This window comes from Gouania willdenowi, chromosome 17 (genome assembly GCF_900634775.1).
Source record: "Gouania willdenowi chromosome 17, fGouWil2.1, whole genome shotgun sequence".
NCBI classification, from domain to species: Eukaryota; Metazoa; Chordata; class Actinopteri; order Blenniiformes; family Gobiesocidae; genus Gouania; species Gouania willdenowi.
This window is the reverse complement of record NC_041060.1, coordinates 23,926,433-23,943,498: the sequence shown is the minus strand read 5'-3', so window position 1 is coordinate 23,943,498 and position 17,066 is coordinate 23,926,433. Positions and strand designations below refer to the sequence as shown.

The 17,066-nt window shown below is 43.8% G+C and overlaps 1 protein-coding gene across 3 annotated transcripts in view; it reads right to left on the bottom strand.

Annotated features, from left to right (window-relative positions):
* The window catches only part of LOC114478778 (cadherin-18-like), a 41,444-nt gene extending 25,125 nt beyond the window's left edge, over positions 1 to 16,319 (bottom strand). The window contains exons 1-3 of one of the 3 annotated variants that reach the window (XM_028472054.1): positions 16,251 to 16,319; positions 5,909 to 6,031; positions 2,748 to 3,930 (exon numbers count right to left, since the gene is read on the bottom strand). In XM_028472054.1, the coding sequence (XP_028327855.1) occupies positions 2,748 to 3,602 (855 nt within the window). In that variant the 5' untranslated portion in view covers positions 3,603 to 3,930; positions 5,909 to 6,031; positions 16,251 to 16,319. Of the gene's footprint in view, positions 1 to 2,747; positions 3,931 to 5,908; positions 6,095 to 16,250 lie in introns of those variants that run through there. The other 2 variants (XM_028472056.1, XM_028472055.1) reach the window with 2 other exon arrangements.
* Between the last annotated feature and the right edge of the window lie 747 nt (positions 16,320 to 17,066).

The following is a 17,066-nucleotide window of genomic DNA, read 5'->3' as shown; positions in this document are numbered from 1 at the left end:
CTATTCTTTATACATCTGTGAAAAAGGACAGGAACAAATCTATTCTTTATCTTTTGTTGTTCTCACTGTTTATTTATTGTCGCCCTTGTAATTACACTTATCTATCTTTCCTTTAATGTTTTCTCTGTATCTTTCACCACGAGAGTTGTCTCTTAATTTTGTTGTACTTTGTGTATAATGACAATAAAAAACATTCTATCTGTGTGTAACTAAGAACAGGAACAATTCTATTTTCTTATACATTCGTAACAATGGGGAGGAACAGATCTATTATTTATACGTCGGTGACAAAATAAAGGAACAGTAGGTTTTCTAGTTATCTAATGGATTGGAATGAAAACAGTAACAGAATTAAATAGTTTTACAGTGGGTTTACTGTATGCTCATCCCTATCATCATCCAAAGGTGATGTCTTTGTCTCTGATATGAGCGTTTAGCTCATGAATATTCAACGCTTAGTGACTAAGACGTCAAACACATGCCAGCCTTTACACGCCTTTCTGAGGAGGGCATTAAATGGTAGCTGTCAGGAGAGGACGATGCTGAGCTCACCGCACGCACGCACATACACACAAAATACTGAACCAGCTTTTAAGTCTCTCTACAGATGCTGATAAAGCACCTACTGTGTGGTGAACACTGGTGAAACTAACACCTATTATTCTTATTCTTTTTGAACAATTCCATTTGTGGGAACTGTTTGTGTATTAAAGTATATTATGCTGTTTTTCACCCATCTCCATTTGTTCTAAGAACCCCAACAACAGTATTTAGGTTTATACTTTATAAGGAGACATATCATGCTTTTAAATCCTTCCTTTTTACATAAATCATACAGTTGTGGTCTATATAAAGCAGAACTGCAATGCTTGGGTCTGAATTCCTCATTATTATAGCTCCACAGGCCCCTTTTCTACCCTTTTCTGATGTGCTTCTGAGAGCAACTCGTTTTGGTGCGGTCTCTTTAAATGCAAATGAGACACTTCATACCCCGCCCCCTCTCCAGGTTGCAGAGGTGACACTCGGTTCAACTCCAACCTGTTCGGCCATTTATGTTGATAGAAGAGATATGATTGTCTAGCGGCGCAGAAAATGTTTATTCACACGTTATTTACAAAATGTCAACAACAGAAGACTTGTCCATCCAGCCTTACATGTTCGAGCCAGAGTCAGACCCGGTGGAGCGAGATGAAAATGAAGATGATGAACCTGCAGAACCCTAACAAGTGAGCTAACACAAGCACCGAGCTAACGCTAGCGCCGAGCTAACGCTAGCGCCAAGCTAACGTCAAGAAATGCATTTTAATACAGTCTTTTCAAAGACAAAAATGGCAAAATGAAATGACTAATGAAAACTTTAGACTTAAATTAAACCACGTAGGCCATATCATCAAGGATCTAAAACGAGCACACAGCGCTAACATATGAAGACGGTGCAACTGCTAATGCTAACAAAACAATGACAGAGACGTCTTATCATCACACTTTTTAGCGTTATTTACAGCTTACCGAAGTGCTCTGTTCGTCGTCTCCAAAGATAGAAGGAATTGAACCCTCAATCAGACAAAGTCTTTCGGCAAATCCTTCTTTATACTGGCGGAGGTTGCAGAAGCAGTCATCCTTGAAGTGCTTCGCGCACACAAAAATGACCTTACCCACAGATGTGGGTACATTTCCGTGAAAAATAAAACTCAACCAGGCACTTTGAAAAGGTTCTGATGCTGGGAGACGGTTTAAATAAAGCGTGTGGGTTACTACATCCAACAACCAAACATTTTGACTTATCCTCTCGTAACTTCTGCATCCTGGAGCTTGGACTACAAAATAAAGGCGAGAAATAAAAATGGCGGATTGCTCGAAGTGTTCGACCTGGAGTCGATGTACTAATTTGGCAGTTCCGCTGACGTTATTGTTCAAAAAACGTAATAGAGAATAGAAAAATCAAAACAGATTGAAAAATATGACCAAAACAGAATATAAAGATATCAACAGAGCACCTGAAGAGACTAATTTGAACTTTTCTGTACTTCTAAACACTCTAAATATACAACAAAATGCATTTAAGGGCTAAAAATGTGGATTTAGCATGATATGTCCCCTTTAATATATTTCTGTATAATGTTTTACTTTTAATAAACATTTTTCTCATAACAGACTTTCTGTCAAAACATGTTTTTGACCCACAGACATTAAACAGTCAAACATTTTTGACATTACTGATGTTTTTCTTGTTGCAGATGTTTTAGTCATGACAAACATTTTGTTGTAAAAAATGTTTTCTTAATTGATATTTTTATCACAACTGAGATTTTTTGTCTTAACGGACTGTCTTTGTTGTACCAGTTGTTACACAAGTTTGTCGAAACTCAAGTTTTTTTCATAACTGGCTTTTTCCCTGTAACTAAAGTTTTCATTTGTAACTACAGGTAATGTTTTGATCTGTAACAAATGTTTTTTGTTTTTTTTTTAAAAATCATAGACTTTTTTTTTAAATCATAACTGACTTTGGTTATAATTCATATCTTTCTCTTAATACATATTTTTGATGTAATAGACTTTCTCCTCGTAATGTAATGTTTTTCTTGCAAAGTGTTTTTGTCATAACAGCTGTTTTTCAGCCTGGACCTGTGCATGAGTAAAATTGTGGTAATAATATAACACCTTATGAATGTGGCTGACATTGTTAAAGATTTCACTGGTAATAATCACACGTTACAAGTTAAAGCCATCCACCAGGCTTGCCTTACCTTTCCGACGTACTGGGCGTCCGGTCCGATATGCTCCTCCAGGATGAAGAACTGATTCCAGATCCAGCCTCTCTTGGGTCGTTGTTGGGATTCCTTTTGTGCCTCCGACAGTTTGCTCTGGTTCTTCCGGCCTCTTGTCGTTGCTCTGGGAGTGTTGGTGACTCCCCGAGAGGCGGATAAGGAGTTTGTTTGTGTTGAGGGTGGAAGTTTGGAGAGAGATTTGAAAGAGTTTAAAGCAGACGGCTTGGTTTTCTGGTGAATTCTGGTTCTCGGGGGTTCAGGTGAGGTTAATCTTTGCTGAGAATCAGACAGTGGGAGCGATTTAGTGACCAGTTCCGAGCTCTCGACAGGCTGATACGTTTGGTCTTTGGTGTTGTTGCCAGCTTTAGATTTCAGCCTCGACATGGTCCATAGTCTGGATTTTGGAATGATTTTAGGTCTTGTTTTTACAGATTGCACACCGCCGTTGCTTCTTGCTACTAGTGCAGTATTGGGTCTGTATGATAGGCTGTGGAGTGCACTTGGACTATTTTTAGGGGTAAAATGTGGATTTATTCTCACATTAAAGCTTGATTCAGCATCTAATCGCTGCTCGTTGGAGTCAGGCTTGGATGTTTCCCTCAGGATATGTTTAGTGTTCAAAACCTGGCTTGGTTTCAGAGGTGAAACAAGTGTTTTCAGGCTCGCATTTGGCAGTGGTTTAAAGCCAGGGTGGGATTTTAGTCCTATATGTGTATTTAAATCAGGATCAGGATTAGATTGAGGAGAGTTTGTTTTGACCCAGGAGACAAAACACAAGAGGAACACCAGAGGAAAAAGGCAGGAAGTCGTAGCCTCACAGGCTGTAACTTTCATCGTAAAGAGAAAAATGCTCAGGGACGGTTTCTTCCTCACGCCTCTCCTGTGTCATACCAGTAAGCACACGCTCACACTCTGTATGCTTCCCAGAAAAGTCCAGAGCACCTCCATGTTGTTGTGCAAAGGATTGTGTTGCAGTTTCCACAGAAATATCAAAAGGTGATCCATAATGTCCACACAGCAGTCTAAAATCCAACTACTCAAATGGCAACGACTCCCCTCAGTCACATGGTAATGAAAAGTCTGGAGAAAATTGACAATATTCACATTGTCCTGAGGTTAAATCCTTCAGCAGAGAATCCCTGCTCAGATGAAGACCAGAGGTCTGTAGAAGAAAAAATAAAGTCAGCTTTTAAAAAGGGCAGAGGCAGTGGAGGAAGTGAAGCTGTTTAGGGTGGGACATCGAGACGTTTCTTAGAAACTCCGGATATCAGCTTTAAGGAAAGCCAAACAGAAAAACAAAAAAAAAATGCAAACGGTATATCGTGAAACAGAATGTGGGAACATTTGAAACAAAAAAAGCAAAGTGTTTAAAGTTGAAAGCATCTCCTGATGAGGTAATCAAAACGTAAATGACCCGACAGATTATTTAATTGCTAAAACCATTCCCTCTTCATATATCTTTCAGTTACCAGTTATCCACCAATGAACAGCCATTGTTTCTCCTAATTATGACCATGATATGAAAAAAATCCAGTGAAGAGCTCAACACTGACCCACTAATCAACCAATCACAGCCTTTAACTTCAAACAGCAGCGTTTCACCTCCGTTATACACGCAGATCAGCACATCTTACACTGTTTTGTTCTCCTTGATCCTGTAATAACAGTTGTCCGTTTCTATCCACAGATTTCTGAGTGTAGTGATAATAACGCGCTGACAGAGACGATCGTGTCCGGTTCAGCTGTGAAGCCCCGAGAACACAGAGAACACAGAGTGAACATGTCAGTGTCCATGCCTCGAGGCACACCTGATACGCTTTGTTCAGGCTCCTCTGAACATGTGTGTCAGTCTTTACAATTAATATTTACCAACTTTTATTGTGGACGATTATGGCCTTATAATTATTAAACACAGTATTACAACATGTTTACTCATTTCTCTATTGTTCCAATGAGACCATTTGAGCCTGGCAAAGATTTAATTTAAAGACACTAAATGGGAATAATGTATAGAATATGATGTAGCCCTGCTCTTTTACCCTTTGACCCTGCTCAGCTAACACTGCTACATGCTAAGCTATCCCAAACATGTGGAAGTGGTCGCTGGTATGAAGGTCCATCAGCCTCAGAGGAAGACAACACATTCTGCAATACATAGTACATGAAGATGTATCTTCAAGTTAACTTATCCCTAACGTGGGAACAAGGAAATACACAACATGGCACACAAAGCTATACTAAAAACATCAACATGACACAAAATAAAAGCAAAAACACACAAAACAACAATAACTACAAAAAGATCACACTCCTTGACAACAAATATACACAAAACGATACAATTACAACAAAAACACACAAAACTACACTAAAAATACATAGGGATGTCACAATACAACCTTTTCACTTTCGATACAATACCGATATTGCAGCCTTGAGTATTGGCCAATACCAATATCGATCCGATACAATATCAGCAAGAATCATACATACTTTTATTACTTATTTTGTAGTGTGGAATGTTAGAAAAGGCTTGATCAAGTGATGTTACTCAAACAGAGAACAATAGTCAGCAACAGTATGTATGAGAAAAACTGACCCATTTATTATTAACTAATTGGTTAAATACATTTTAACATTCAACATAATAACTACAGTATTCTACAATTGAATAAATATAATATATATCGGAGATTTTAGATGCAGTCCGATAAAATCCGATATTCGTTTTCTGGATGATAACAGACCAGTAACTGATATCAATATCGGATAGGGACACCCCTAAAAATACACAAACTGACAACAAAAATACAATACAGCACATTTACTGTACCATCTGCAATGTAAAAATTAATCTTCAAGTTTCCTTATCTCTCACCTAGAAAGTTACACATGTACACAAGGAATATGAAACAACCGCTGCACCCATTACCGTGAATAAAGTCTTGTATTGTAATGAATGTTCATTCCTAATTTAAACTTTATCAAAGAGAATGAGTGAGTTCATCTGAAGTGTTACATTGTAAATCAGTAGGAAAATCCTTCCAGTTTAAAAAATTGTGACAAGTTTCCATTGAGCAAGGCAGTTAAACCTGACCACGCATGTTGGGATGTAATGAGTAAACTGGTCTGATACAGACCTTTCTGTTTGATCCCGTCGAGTCAGTCAGAGCTTCTCGGTGGTCGTGCAGCAGCAGAATTTTAAGTCCTTCCTCCTGTGAGCTGGTACTCATCTCGTCAAATCCACCGTCTGTTACATTTCTCTGCGAGCCATCAACAACCGTGCAGGAGAGTGGAAGGAATGTGCATCAGATGCCTGGAGCATGCAAAGGTTGTTTCTAATTCATCAAGCACTTCTCCGGCCGCACCGTCAGCCCCTCCCGAGCGCCACCGTGCATCAACATCAAGCAGAAAGATGCTTTAAAGCAGTGATTCTCAACTGGTGTGTCGGGACCCAAAAGTGGGTCGCGGACCTATACTGAGTGGGTCGCAAACAGCTGGTCAAAAATAAATAAATACTTAAAGTCTCTCATGTTGGACTTTTGTTTTGACAGGCATGCTGTGAAGTGCATGTTGCACAGGAAAACATATAGATATATGTTTTAAAAAACAGAATGTGTGTTTTCAACAGCAATTTTTGAAAAAATGTGGGTCGTGATTTAATGGCCTTGGAAAAATGTGGGTCCCGGGGTGAGACCAGTTGAGAACCCCCCCCTGCTTTAAAGTGAGTTCTTCAGATATACAAACACAAGAGAAGTTTGTTCACATGAGATTGAAGGATAAAGAATATAAAATAAATTGTGTTTAATTTATGGCAGTGGCTATCCGTACGGTTGCCGTATCAATATACTGACATTCTACCCGTACGCTGCGCCCATATTTGGCCAGTTTAAGTCAAGTGATAGGTCAGTCATTGGCCAGTTTAGGTTGCGAGACTAAAACTAAACCGTACCCTAACCCTAAAAATTGTTGCGATATTGGGTTATAACCTAACCCTAACCAGAGCTGCCAAGCCTCACGCTTTGAGCGTGACAGTCACACAATTTGACGCATTCTCACGCCACACGCCACACTTGACATTTCTCACGCTTATATTTCCCCATTCAACATTTATTTTTTCCATGATAATGAACTTTGGTCCTCGCGGCTTGCCGTAGCTCGAGTAACTCTGATCGAGATAACCAATCCATGTCTCCTTGTGCCTAAATCTAACCAACCACGGCAGGCCTCACACAATAATAAACCAATCAGAAGCAACGTATGGCGGGTCTTGACGAGCCGTCTCTAATGACACCTCACACAACACGCACTGACACATCAACATGCTTTCAGAAAGAAAGTCTCTATAGGACAGACGCCGTCTGAGATGGTATGTAACTACTCAATTTTGTTCACTGTGTGTGTGTGTTATACTGTTAGTTTACTCGTCTAAAAAAATTACATTTTGTGTGTGTGTCTCTCTCTCTCACTCACGTGTGTATAACGGTGTGCAATCTGATGATATAAGATCGTTAAGGATTAAAACATGAGATCGCAGAACCGTCTGTAGGTCACATTTTAACCCTTGCGATGTCGTGTCTGCGTCATATGTCTGTGGTCCATACACAGAACAACCAAAGGTTTTTTTTTCTCTGCCAAATCACACCATTTGCTCGTCAGCACGTCAGCATTACAGACACCAAAGAATTATTAAGTGCTAAAACAGAGCAGAAGTACATTCCCCCCCACTCCCCCCCCAGTGCAGGGACACACACAGTTAGCCGTGTTAGCTGCTGTCTGTCAGAGGCTCAGTGCAGATGTCTGTCTGTCCTGTAAAACTATCAGTTCCGAGTGTTAAACACAGAGATGTTTGAGGAAACACTGCATGTGTTTCTCTTCTCTAACTAACTCTCCGTCACTCCTCAGCAGAGAGCTGCTGCAGCCCACGGGGCTGTTTCCATGTTCTTAAAGAGACAGTGTCCTGAATGTGACGACTTTCAAAAACTCAGAGCTGCCCTGAAAGAAGCAACACTACATAATTTAATCACATTTCAGCCTTAATGAAGGGAAAAGTCAAAAGTGACACAAAATGTTGTTATTGTGCTGCTAGTGATTAATAAAAGGGTCTTTGTGGCTCCACTGACTTTGACCCATTATTGTTTTTCTTGTAAAACTATTGAAAAAAAACAAATGGTTTATATCGCCTATTGCCATTGTGAGGAAAAATATAGAGATATGAAAATTGGTCCATATCACCCAGGCCTACTGTAACCAAAGCAGTGTGGCGGTCCACTAGGGGCACTCATCGCCAGATTGGCCAGGGTATGTGTCACGGTGGGATTGGTTGCACAATCAGGAAGTCTTGTATATATGGTGGTGTTGTCTTGTAGTGAAGTCCAACAATAAACCGCTGGCATCTACTCCGTTCTCTCCGCGCCTCTGTCTTGCCTTGCCTTCCACATTGGTGACCCCGACGTGAGTTTCTTTTTCCGCTCTCGACCATGTCGCTTGCCGCTGGCGATGCCGTTCCGCTTGCGCCGGTTGTTGCTCCTGCGGTCTATGCGGCTACTGTTAAGCTTCCGGAGTTTTGGCAGCACGACCCCGAGCCCTGGTTTCAGCATATCGAGGCTCAGTTTCGGCTTCGTGGGATTACTGTGGATGACACCCGCTACTACCATGTTGTCGCTGCTCTGGATGCTCAGACTACGCGTCGGGCGATGTGCGTGTTGCGGGAACCCCCGGCGGACGGTAAATATGCCGCTATTAAGGCTTTGCTTTTAAGGCTGTATCAGCTGTCGGATGCCGAGCGGGCCGACCGGCTCCTGTCCCTCAACGGTTTGGGGGATGGTAAGCCGACGGAGCTGATGGAGAACATGCTGGCGTTGCTCGGTTCGGGGGATGCTTCCTTTTTGTTTGTGCAGCTTTTCCTCCGTCAGCTGCCGCCTCCTGTACGTACTGCGCTGGCGAGCTCGCCGCTGGTTGCTACCAAGGACTACAGGGGTTTGGCGGAGGAGGCGGACCGGATTCTGCTGGCTAACCGGCCGTGCGGCGTGCATGCCCTGCTTCCTGAGCCTTCCTGGTCGGCGCCGGTCGAGGTGGGCGCTGTGGCCGCGGTGACGGACCGTCGCCGGCGGGAGGACGCGCTTTGTTTTTACCATCGGCGGTTCGGTGCTAAGGCTAAGCGCTGCGTGCCGCCGTGTGCTTTTCTGGCTCAGGGAAACGCCAGGGCCAGTGCTCAGTAGCGGCTGTGGGCGCTGGCGGGGTGGCCAAGCTGCTGTTTGTCGTGGATGACGTGTCGGGACGGCGTTGGTTGGTGGATTCCGGCGCCCAGAGGAGCATCCTGCCTGCGTCTGCCGTCGATGTGCTGAGTGACAGCCGGGGACTCCCGCTGAGTGCGGCTAATGGTACTACCATCCGTACGTTTGGCTCCAGGTCAGTGACTGTTTCTTTTTCTGGACGTCAGTTTTTGTGGGATTTTGTGGTTGCCTCAGTCGCTGTGCCTATTTTGGGTGCAGATTTTTTGTGTGCTCATGGGCTGCTCGTTGATGTGTCTAATGGCCGTTTGATTGACCCTGTCTCGTTCTCCACCTACCCCTGCTCTTTGGGGGGGGCTGAACCGGTGGCCCTGCCCCGGGTTCTCGCTGTTGGGGATGTATATCAGCGCCTCCTCGCTGAGTTTCCTGATCTGACTGTGCCGACGTTTTCGGCAGCAGTCGCTAAGCACGGCGTGGAGCACTTCATCCCTACAGTTGGGCCGCCCGTCTTTGCTCGTTCGCGGCGTCTGGACTCTGCTAAGCTGTCCCTGGCGAAGGAGGAGTTTGCAACTATGGAGCGCTTGGGGATCGTACGGCGCTCCGACAGTCCATGGGCCTCGCCTCTGCACATGGTGCCCAAGCCGGGGGGGGCGGTGGCGGCCGTGTGGTGATTTCCGGCGGCTGAATGCTGTCACCACACCAGACCGCTATCCTATCCCGCACATTCAGGATTTCTCTGCGCAGCTCGCTGGAGCTTCCGTTTTTTCCAAAGTGGATTTAGTGCGGGGCTACCATCAGGTGCCTGTGCATGAAGCGGATGTTTCCAAAACTGCTATTATAACCCCATTTGGATTATTCGAATTTTTGCGGATGCCCTTTGGCCTGCGGGGGGCCGCGCAGACCTTTCAACGACTCATGGACTCTGTGTTACGGGATTTACCTTTTCTGTTTGTTTATTTGGATGACATTTTGGTTGCCAGTGCTTCGGCAGCCGAACATCTGGAGCATCTGCGTCTGTTGTTTAGGCGGCTGAGTTCTCATGGCCTGATTGTCAACCCAGCAAAGTGTCAGTTTGGGCTCTCTGACATTGATTTCCTCGGCCACCGGGTGTCCTCGCTGGGGGCTGCTCCGCTACCTGCACGGGTGGAGGCAGTTACGGGTTTTCCACGCCCGTCTACTGTCAAGCAGCTCCAGGAGTTCCTGGGCATGGTGAACTTTTATAATCGGTTCATCCCTCGTGCTGCTCACCTCATGCATCCCCTGTATGAGGCTCTTCGCGGGATGAAGGGGTCGCAGGAAGTGGCCTGGTCCTCTGACAGGTTGCAGGCGTTCGAGGCGGCCAGGGCCGCTCTGGCGGGGGCTGCCTTGTTGGCGCATCCCTCTCCCTCGGCTCCACTGGCTCTCACTACAGATGCGTCGGACATTGCTGTGGGCGCGGTGTGTGAGCAGTGGGTGGCTGGAGCATGGCAGCCCCTCGCTTTCTTCAGCAGGCAGCTCCGCACTGCAGAGAGGAGATACAGCACGTTCGACAGGGAGCTCCTGGCTCTTTTCCTCGCCACTCGTCATTTCCGTTTCCTGTTGGAGGGCCGCCGGTTCACGGCGTTTGTGGATCATAAGCCGTTGACCTTTGCCCTGGTCAAAGTCTCGGATCCTTGGTCTGCCCGCCAGCAGCGGCAGCTGGCCGCAATCTCAGAGTTTACCACGGACATTCAACACGTTGCTGGTAAGCACAATGGGGTGGCGGACTGTCTGTCTCGTGTGTTGGTTTCCTCTGTGCATCTAGGCTTGGATTATTCGGCTATGGCGGTGGATCAGGACGGCGATGCAGATCTCCAGGCCTGTCGTTCTGCTGTGACGGGTTTGCAGCTCGTGGACGTGCCCTGCCATGAGGATGGGACCACTCTGCTGTGCGACGTGGCCACCGGACAGCCGCGGCCTCTGGTTCCTGTAGGCTGGCGTCGCAGGATCTTCGATGCTGTTCACGCCTTGTCTCATCCCGGTGTTAAGGCGTCTGTGAAGCTGGTGAGCGCTAAGTTCGTCTGGCCCAGGTTGCGCAGAGACGTCAAAGGATGGGCCGCTGCCTGCGTGCCTTGTCAGCGGGCTAAGGTCCACCAACACGTCAGGGCTCCGCTGGAGCCTTTTCTGGTGCCGGAAAGGCGTTTTGACCACGTGCACGTGGATTTGGTCGGTCCTTTGCCCCCTTCTCGTGGCTGCACGCATCTCCTGACTATGGTGGATAGAACCACTCGGTGGCCGGAGGTGGTGCCCCTGGAATCTACGTCGACGGACGTGGTGGGCCGGGCCTTCATCTCTGCTTGGGTCTCGCGGTTCGGCACACCTGCGGATTTGACTTCGGACAGGGGGGCCCAATTCACATCGGGGCTGTGGGACGCCATGGCTGTGGGCCTGGGGGTGCGGCTCCATCGCACTACAGCCTACAACCCCCAGGCGAATGGCCTCTGTGAGCGTTTCCATCGCTCCCTCAAGGCCGCTCTTCGGGCCAGCCTCACGGATGGGGGCTGGGTTGACCGTTTGCCGTGGGTCATGTTGGGCCTGCGCTCTGCTCCCAAAGAGGATCTTCAGTCTTCTGTCGCTGAACTGGTGTATGGGCAGCCTCTGAGGGTCCCGGGGGATTTCCTGCCTGCTGCCTCGGCTCCGGCGGTCCCGATGGCCCCTCGTCTGCCCATTGAGGGGGCCGCAGGGGCGCTGGCTCCGGTTCCTGTGCACCACTGTTTGCCTCGTTTCCGAGTGCCGAGGGATCTCCTGTCATCGAGATTTGTGTTTCTCCGGCGTGGTGGCCACCGCTCCCCGCTCCAACCTCCATACGATGGGCCCTTTCGGGTTGTGGAGGCGGGGCCTAAGAACTTTGTCATTGACTTTGGTGGTCGCCTGGAGCGGGTCTCTGTTGATCGTCTGAAGCCTGCTCACCAGGACCCCGACGGGTTGATGGTTCCGGCCCTGCCTCCTCGCCGGGGTCGTCCTCCTGCTGCTGCTGCTACTGCTCCTGCTGCTGTTCCTGCTTCTGCTGCTCCTGCTGCTGCTACGGACTCTGTTCCCCGCCTGGTTTTGTTGCCGGGTGTGCCCCCTCGTCCGGGTCGAGCCCGCCGCCGTCGTGGTCGCCCCCCGCGCCTGCTGGTGTCTGACCCTCCTGGGACTTTGCGAGTCAGCCGTTATGGTCGTCCTATTAGACCTCCTCGGGGGACTTGAGGTGCTTTTGCCCGTTCTGGGTTCATGTTTTGTTTTTTGATATGTTGTCCTTTCTTTGACGTGTTGGTGCTGGGTTTTGTTGTGCCTGGTGCCCATTCTGTCGTTTCGGGGGGGGCCTGTGTGGCGGTCCACTAGGGGCACTCATCGCCAGATTGGCCAGGGTATGTGTCACGGTGGGATTGGTTGCACAATCAGGAAGTCTTGTATATATGGTGGTGTTGTCTTGTAGTGAAGTCCAACAATAAACCGCTGGCATCTACTCCGTTCTCTCCGCGCCTCTGTCTTGCCTAACGTTTTATCTTGTAAAGGATGTGATTGTCTAAACTGTGTGAAATGAGGTGTTCAAACACTGCTTAAAATAGGATTTTATTAATATGAGTGTGTTGCCTCAATAACAAATATAAATCACTAAACTGATATGCTGCCTTGTTATGTAGCAAGTGTTGCTAATGCTACACCACTTTAGTTAAACAAAGTAAAAAGACTGTGTGACTATAAGAACATGTTTGTTTGATGTTAATTGTGCTTGGAACCGGTTTGATAAATTGCTTTCATACAATTTAAAAAAATATTTGAAAATGACCTTGTCTTAAATGATCTTTTATTTCTTTTTCTATTTAGAGCGATGATTTTAAGTAAGTGTATTGGTTTGTTTTATTGGTAAATAACATTAAAATAGTCTAAATGATTTGAATGAAAAAAAATCGTATTGTGATTGTGATAAAACAAAACAAAAAAAAGTGATATGATTTTTTCCCCATATCACCCACTCTTACGTGTGTGTGTCTGTGCCAGACATTAACTTAAATTAATTAAAACTCTTATTCAGCTGAATTGCACTTGTAGGTTACATCAGCATAAATACATAGTAAATGAAACAAATGCCTCGTCTAATCTAATGTTCATTTGAACTGTTTTTATTTGGTTGTTTTTGTATGTAATAGTGTCTTTCTATGGACATTGAGTCTGCTGCTAAAACATTCATTCAATCAAAAATCACTTAATATTGTTTACATGATTTGCTTTTTAATGACCACCTTTCTGTTGCAGACAAGGAGAGCTGAGGTAAAGGTAGCACTGCCTTGGGCCACAGTGTTTTAAGTGGGAGCCCCCTGCCTCTGTCATCAAGGCATCAACATCTGTGACAAACACCTACAATATGAGACATGTCACCAGCTAAATGATGGAGAGTTGGTTGAAATGAATGATTGAGAAATAAACGTATTTTGTCAAAATTCTTATTAGTTTTCATTTCTAATTTCTCGTTGATTAAAACTAGCATTATGAGGCCACAGCGCAGGGAGAGCTGCTGGCATGGAGGTGAGGACGTCAGTCTTAAGGTATAAATCAACGTTAAAAAAAGGCCACATTTTTTTTTTTCGCCGGAACGTATCAGGTCACTAAAGTCTCACTCTTGTCATTTTCTGAAACTTGGCAGCTCTGGTATTGTGAAATAAAAATACCACCAGCGTTGCTGTGTGGCAATAAATACTAAGTCTATGTCTATGTATTGTGCACCGCGAGCTTGAGCGCTGCGCACTTCGGTGGTGCTAGCTAACTGTGTTCGTGTTTGGTTATTGTTAGTAGCTGGTGGCTAAACAGCTGTGTTTAGCAAACGTTAGCTAGAAACAGCATATAATGCTGGCATGAATGGCAACGGTGGCTAACTGACAGCTAACACAACACAGCTATCTAGCCACAAGAACCACCAAAGTGTAGAGCTGCTAGCTACGTTAGCAAGCAGATTGTCGTAACATTAGACGTATCTGTTCAACGTTAAGTTTGCCAATTCATGATTTGCATTAGCTCAATCATGCTGTGGTCGTTTCAGAGTGAAACACAATATTAGACTGACGTTTGCCAGCTTAGTATCATGATTCACTACACGAAAGTTAGTTCGCCAATAAATGTCAACTCACGCATAACACTGACAGGCCTTGCATTTTGCATAACACTGCTTTTATTTTGTGTTCAGCAGAAGATGTTTGGCTTTGGAAAACCGTTGTATAATAAAAGTAATTTATTAAGATTTTTTGGTATTTAATTGAGATTTTATGTTTTTTATTAATCGTGCAACAGAAAAATAATCGTTAGATTAAGCGTCTAATTAGTCGTTAGAATAGTCGACTCTTCAATAAAATAATCGCCCGAATAATCGTTTACCCCCAGCCCTACCTACTAGTATTACATATGTTTTTATAGAGCTTGCAGTATAAAATTCACTCCAAGTACTTAAATAAATGTTGTTGACGTCTTATGTCAACTAATAATTTATTCTGTCATGTAAAAACTGTCCATTGCAAGTAAAAAGTATGTTGCAAAAAAAAAAAGGACAGCTATGTAATATAAAAAAACATTTGTTATGACAGAAAATGATCTGTTCCAAAAACATGTTGCATATTCCGGAAAAATATTCTACACTACAAGAAATGTTTTTGCTATGACAAAAATGTCTTATGTCAAAAATGTTATGACAAAAGTTTATGTTGGGATGAAACTGTCTGTGATGACAAAACATTTTATCACAAAAAAAAAAAAAGAGTCAATTATAACAAAAAGTGTCCACGATGCTGAAAGTATCCGTCATGCCTGTAACGACATGTTCATATACACAACATCTGGATTATTAATTTCAGGAGTCAGGATGGTTAATGAACAATGTGTTGCTCCATACGAAGCAGATAATATAACACAATGTGGGTAATTGGAGGCAGATTTAATCTCCTGTCTTATTATAAATTGATTGTTCTCTCTCTGAAAGCCATACAGCAGTTATTGTGTCTTTTTCACAGCATTTCTCTTTGGTTCACATGAGCAAAAACAAACTAAGATGTCAAAATAACAGACGTTTTACCTTTAATAGAATAAGATCAGAGTAAAAGTTTTTTTCTCAACTGATTTACCCTACTAGACTAAACTTATATCAGTATTTAGGTACTGAAAACTTCTCAAACTACCAAATTACTGCCCCCTGCTGTTAGAAGTAAGAGCAGACGACCATACTCAAAATAAATCTTCCAAAATAAAAGCACAGGATTTATTTTTGGCCGTGGCTATTACAGTATACGGATTACGGAAACGTAGCAATAGACTGCCCCTCTATTAATACGCAGCGCCCCTCATTGGCCAGTTTAGGTGACGTGCAGGTGCACCACGTGACTAAAGTTCCGTCAGTTTTACTTTAGCTCATATTTATTTTTAGCTATCCCGCTAACCCTTTTATTTTAGCCTTAACCCTAACCCAGGATATACCCTAAAATGTTTATTTTTTTCGTATATGTATTTATTTCTAAAGGTGGAATTTGCCGTGTTAAATATGTTGAAATGAAAAAATATATATGACAAAAGTGGTATTCGACCCACGTTAGCAGAAGGAAGAATCCTGGAGTGCGGCGCTTAAGACCACTTGGCCATCCTAACACAACATAAAAAAACACAGGCACATTACACTTATGTAGAAAAGGTCCGGTGTCATAGTCTGAGTTCACGTCGTACTGAGATTGTATATGCGCATGCGTGCACATGCGCCCTACCGAAAAAAAAAAAAAATTGCTAAAAAAAAAAAAAAATTCATTTTTGTTTATTTTTGTCTTCAAAGTGAACGCACACGTGTTTTATCTGTTTATTGGATTATGTTAGGGTTAGGGGTTATAATCTCAGTACAGAGGTAAACTCAGACCGTGACACCGGAAAACGTACGTTTCCGTATCAATAAACACTTAGTTTTTTTGTTTTTGTTTTTTTAAACAGATATTTTGATATTGCAATTTTCCACTTTAAAACTAGAAATACATTTTTTTTTAATTTTTTTTTTTAGAGATGTGCTCACAGCCTCTGTTTTTACCACTGCTGAATATATGGCAATGTAAATACCACATGGCACACTTTTGGGTCCTAAGTCACAATTTAAGAATATCTGAACACACAATCACACAGACGGACACTTCCTGCATGCAAAACTCAGAAGGTGGACAGGAGAATATGTAGAACGATACAGAGGAGAGGATGTCAGTGATTAAGTAAATATTATGCAGGTGTTTACCTCACGCAGATAGAACCGTCCATGACCGCTGGTCCGTCTGTCTCTGAAATGTTTCTCTCTCTCTCACACACGCCCAAACTACGCGCGCGCGCGCACACACACACGCACGCACAAGTCGCAGTAACTGGCAGCTGTTTGTCACGTGGTGTGAGCCAAGGTGGGTCAAACCATATCAGAGCTCAAACGAGGGTGGGTTTTAAAATCATGATAGCGTCATTTCTGTTTGATTCATTAACATTTGGCTTTTTCATTAATACATTTTTGATAAATAATAAACAACTATATAGACATTCAAAGTAACGAGGAGGAAATGTCATCTGTGATCAATATTACCCCCCCCACACACACACACACACACACACATACAGTTGAACAAGAAAAACATGCAAAACGACAGCAAAAATACACAAAATAAGTCCAAAGAAATGCCACCCTCCACAAAGCAATTTAAAAACCACACAAAATGACAACCACAATAACACGATAACAACAGCAAAAAAACAAAACAAAACAAAAAAACACACAAATTGACAGCAAAATAATTACACAAAACAACACAAACAAACCAAAAAAAAAAAAAAACAAAAAAAAACAAAAATGACACAAAAGCAAACAGCGACTCCAAAAACAGGATTTTCAGTTTTAAACAATACATGGACTCACTTGACTCACACTGTTTAAGTTTATTGCAACACGCCAATGACCGAAGAAGAAGAAGAAGAAGAAGAAGAAGAAGAAGAAGAAGAAGAAGAAGAAGAAGAAGAAGAAGCTCATTATATGATACTAAAGGTTCAGTGGGGTTACTTTCTTTAAAAG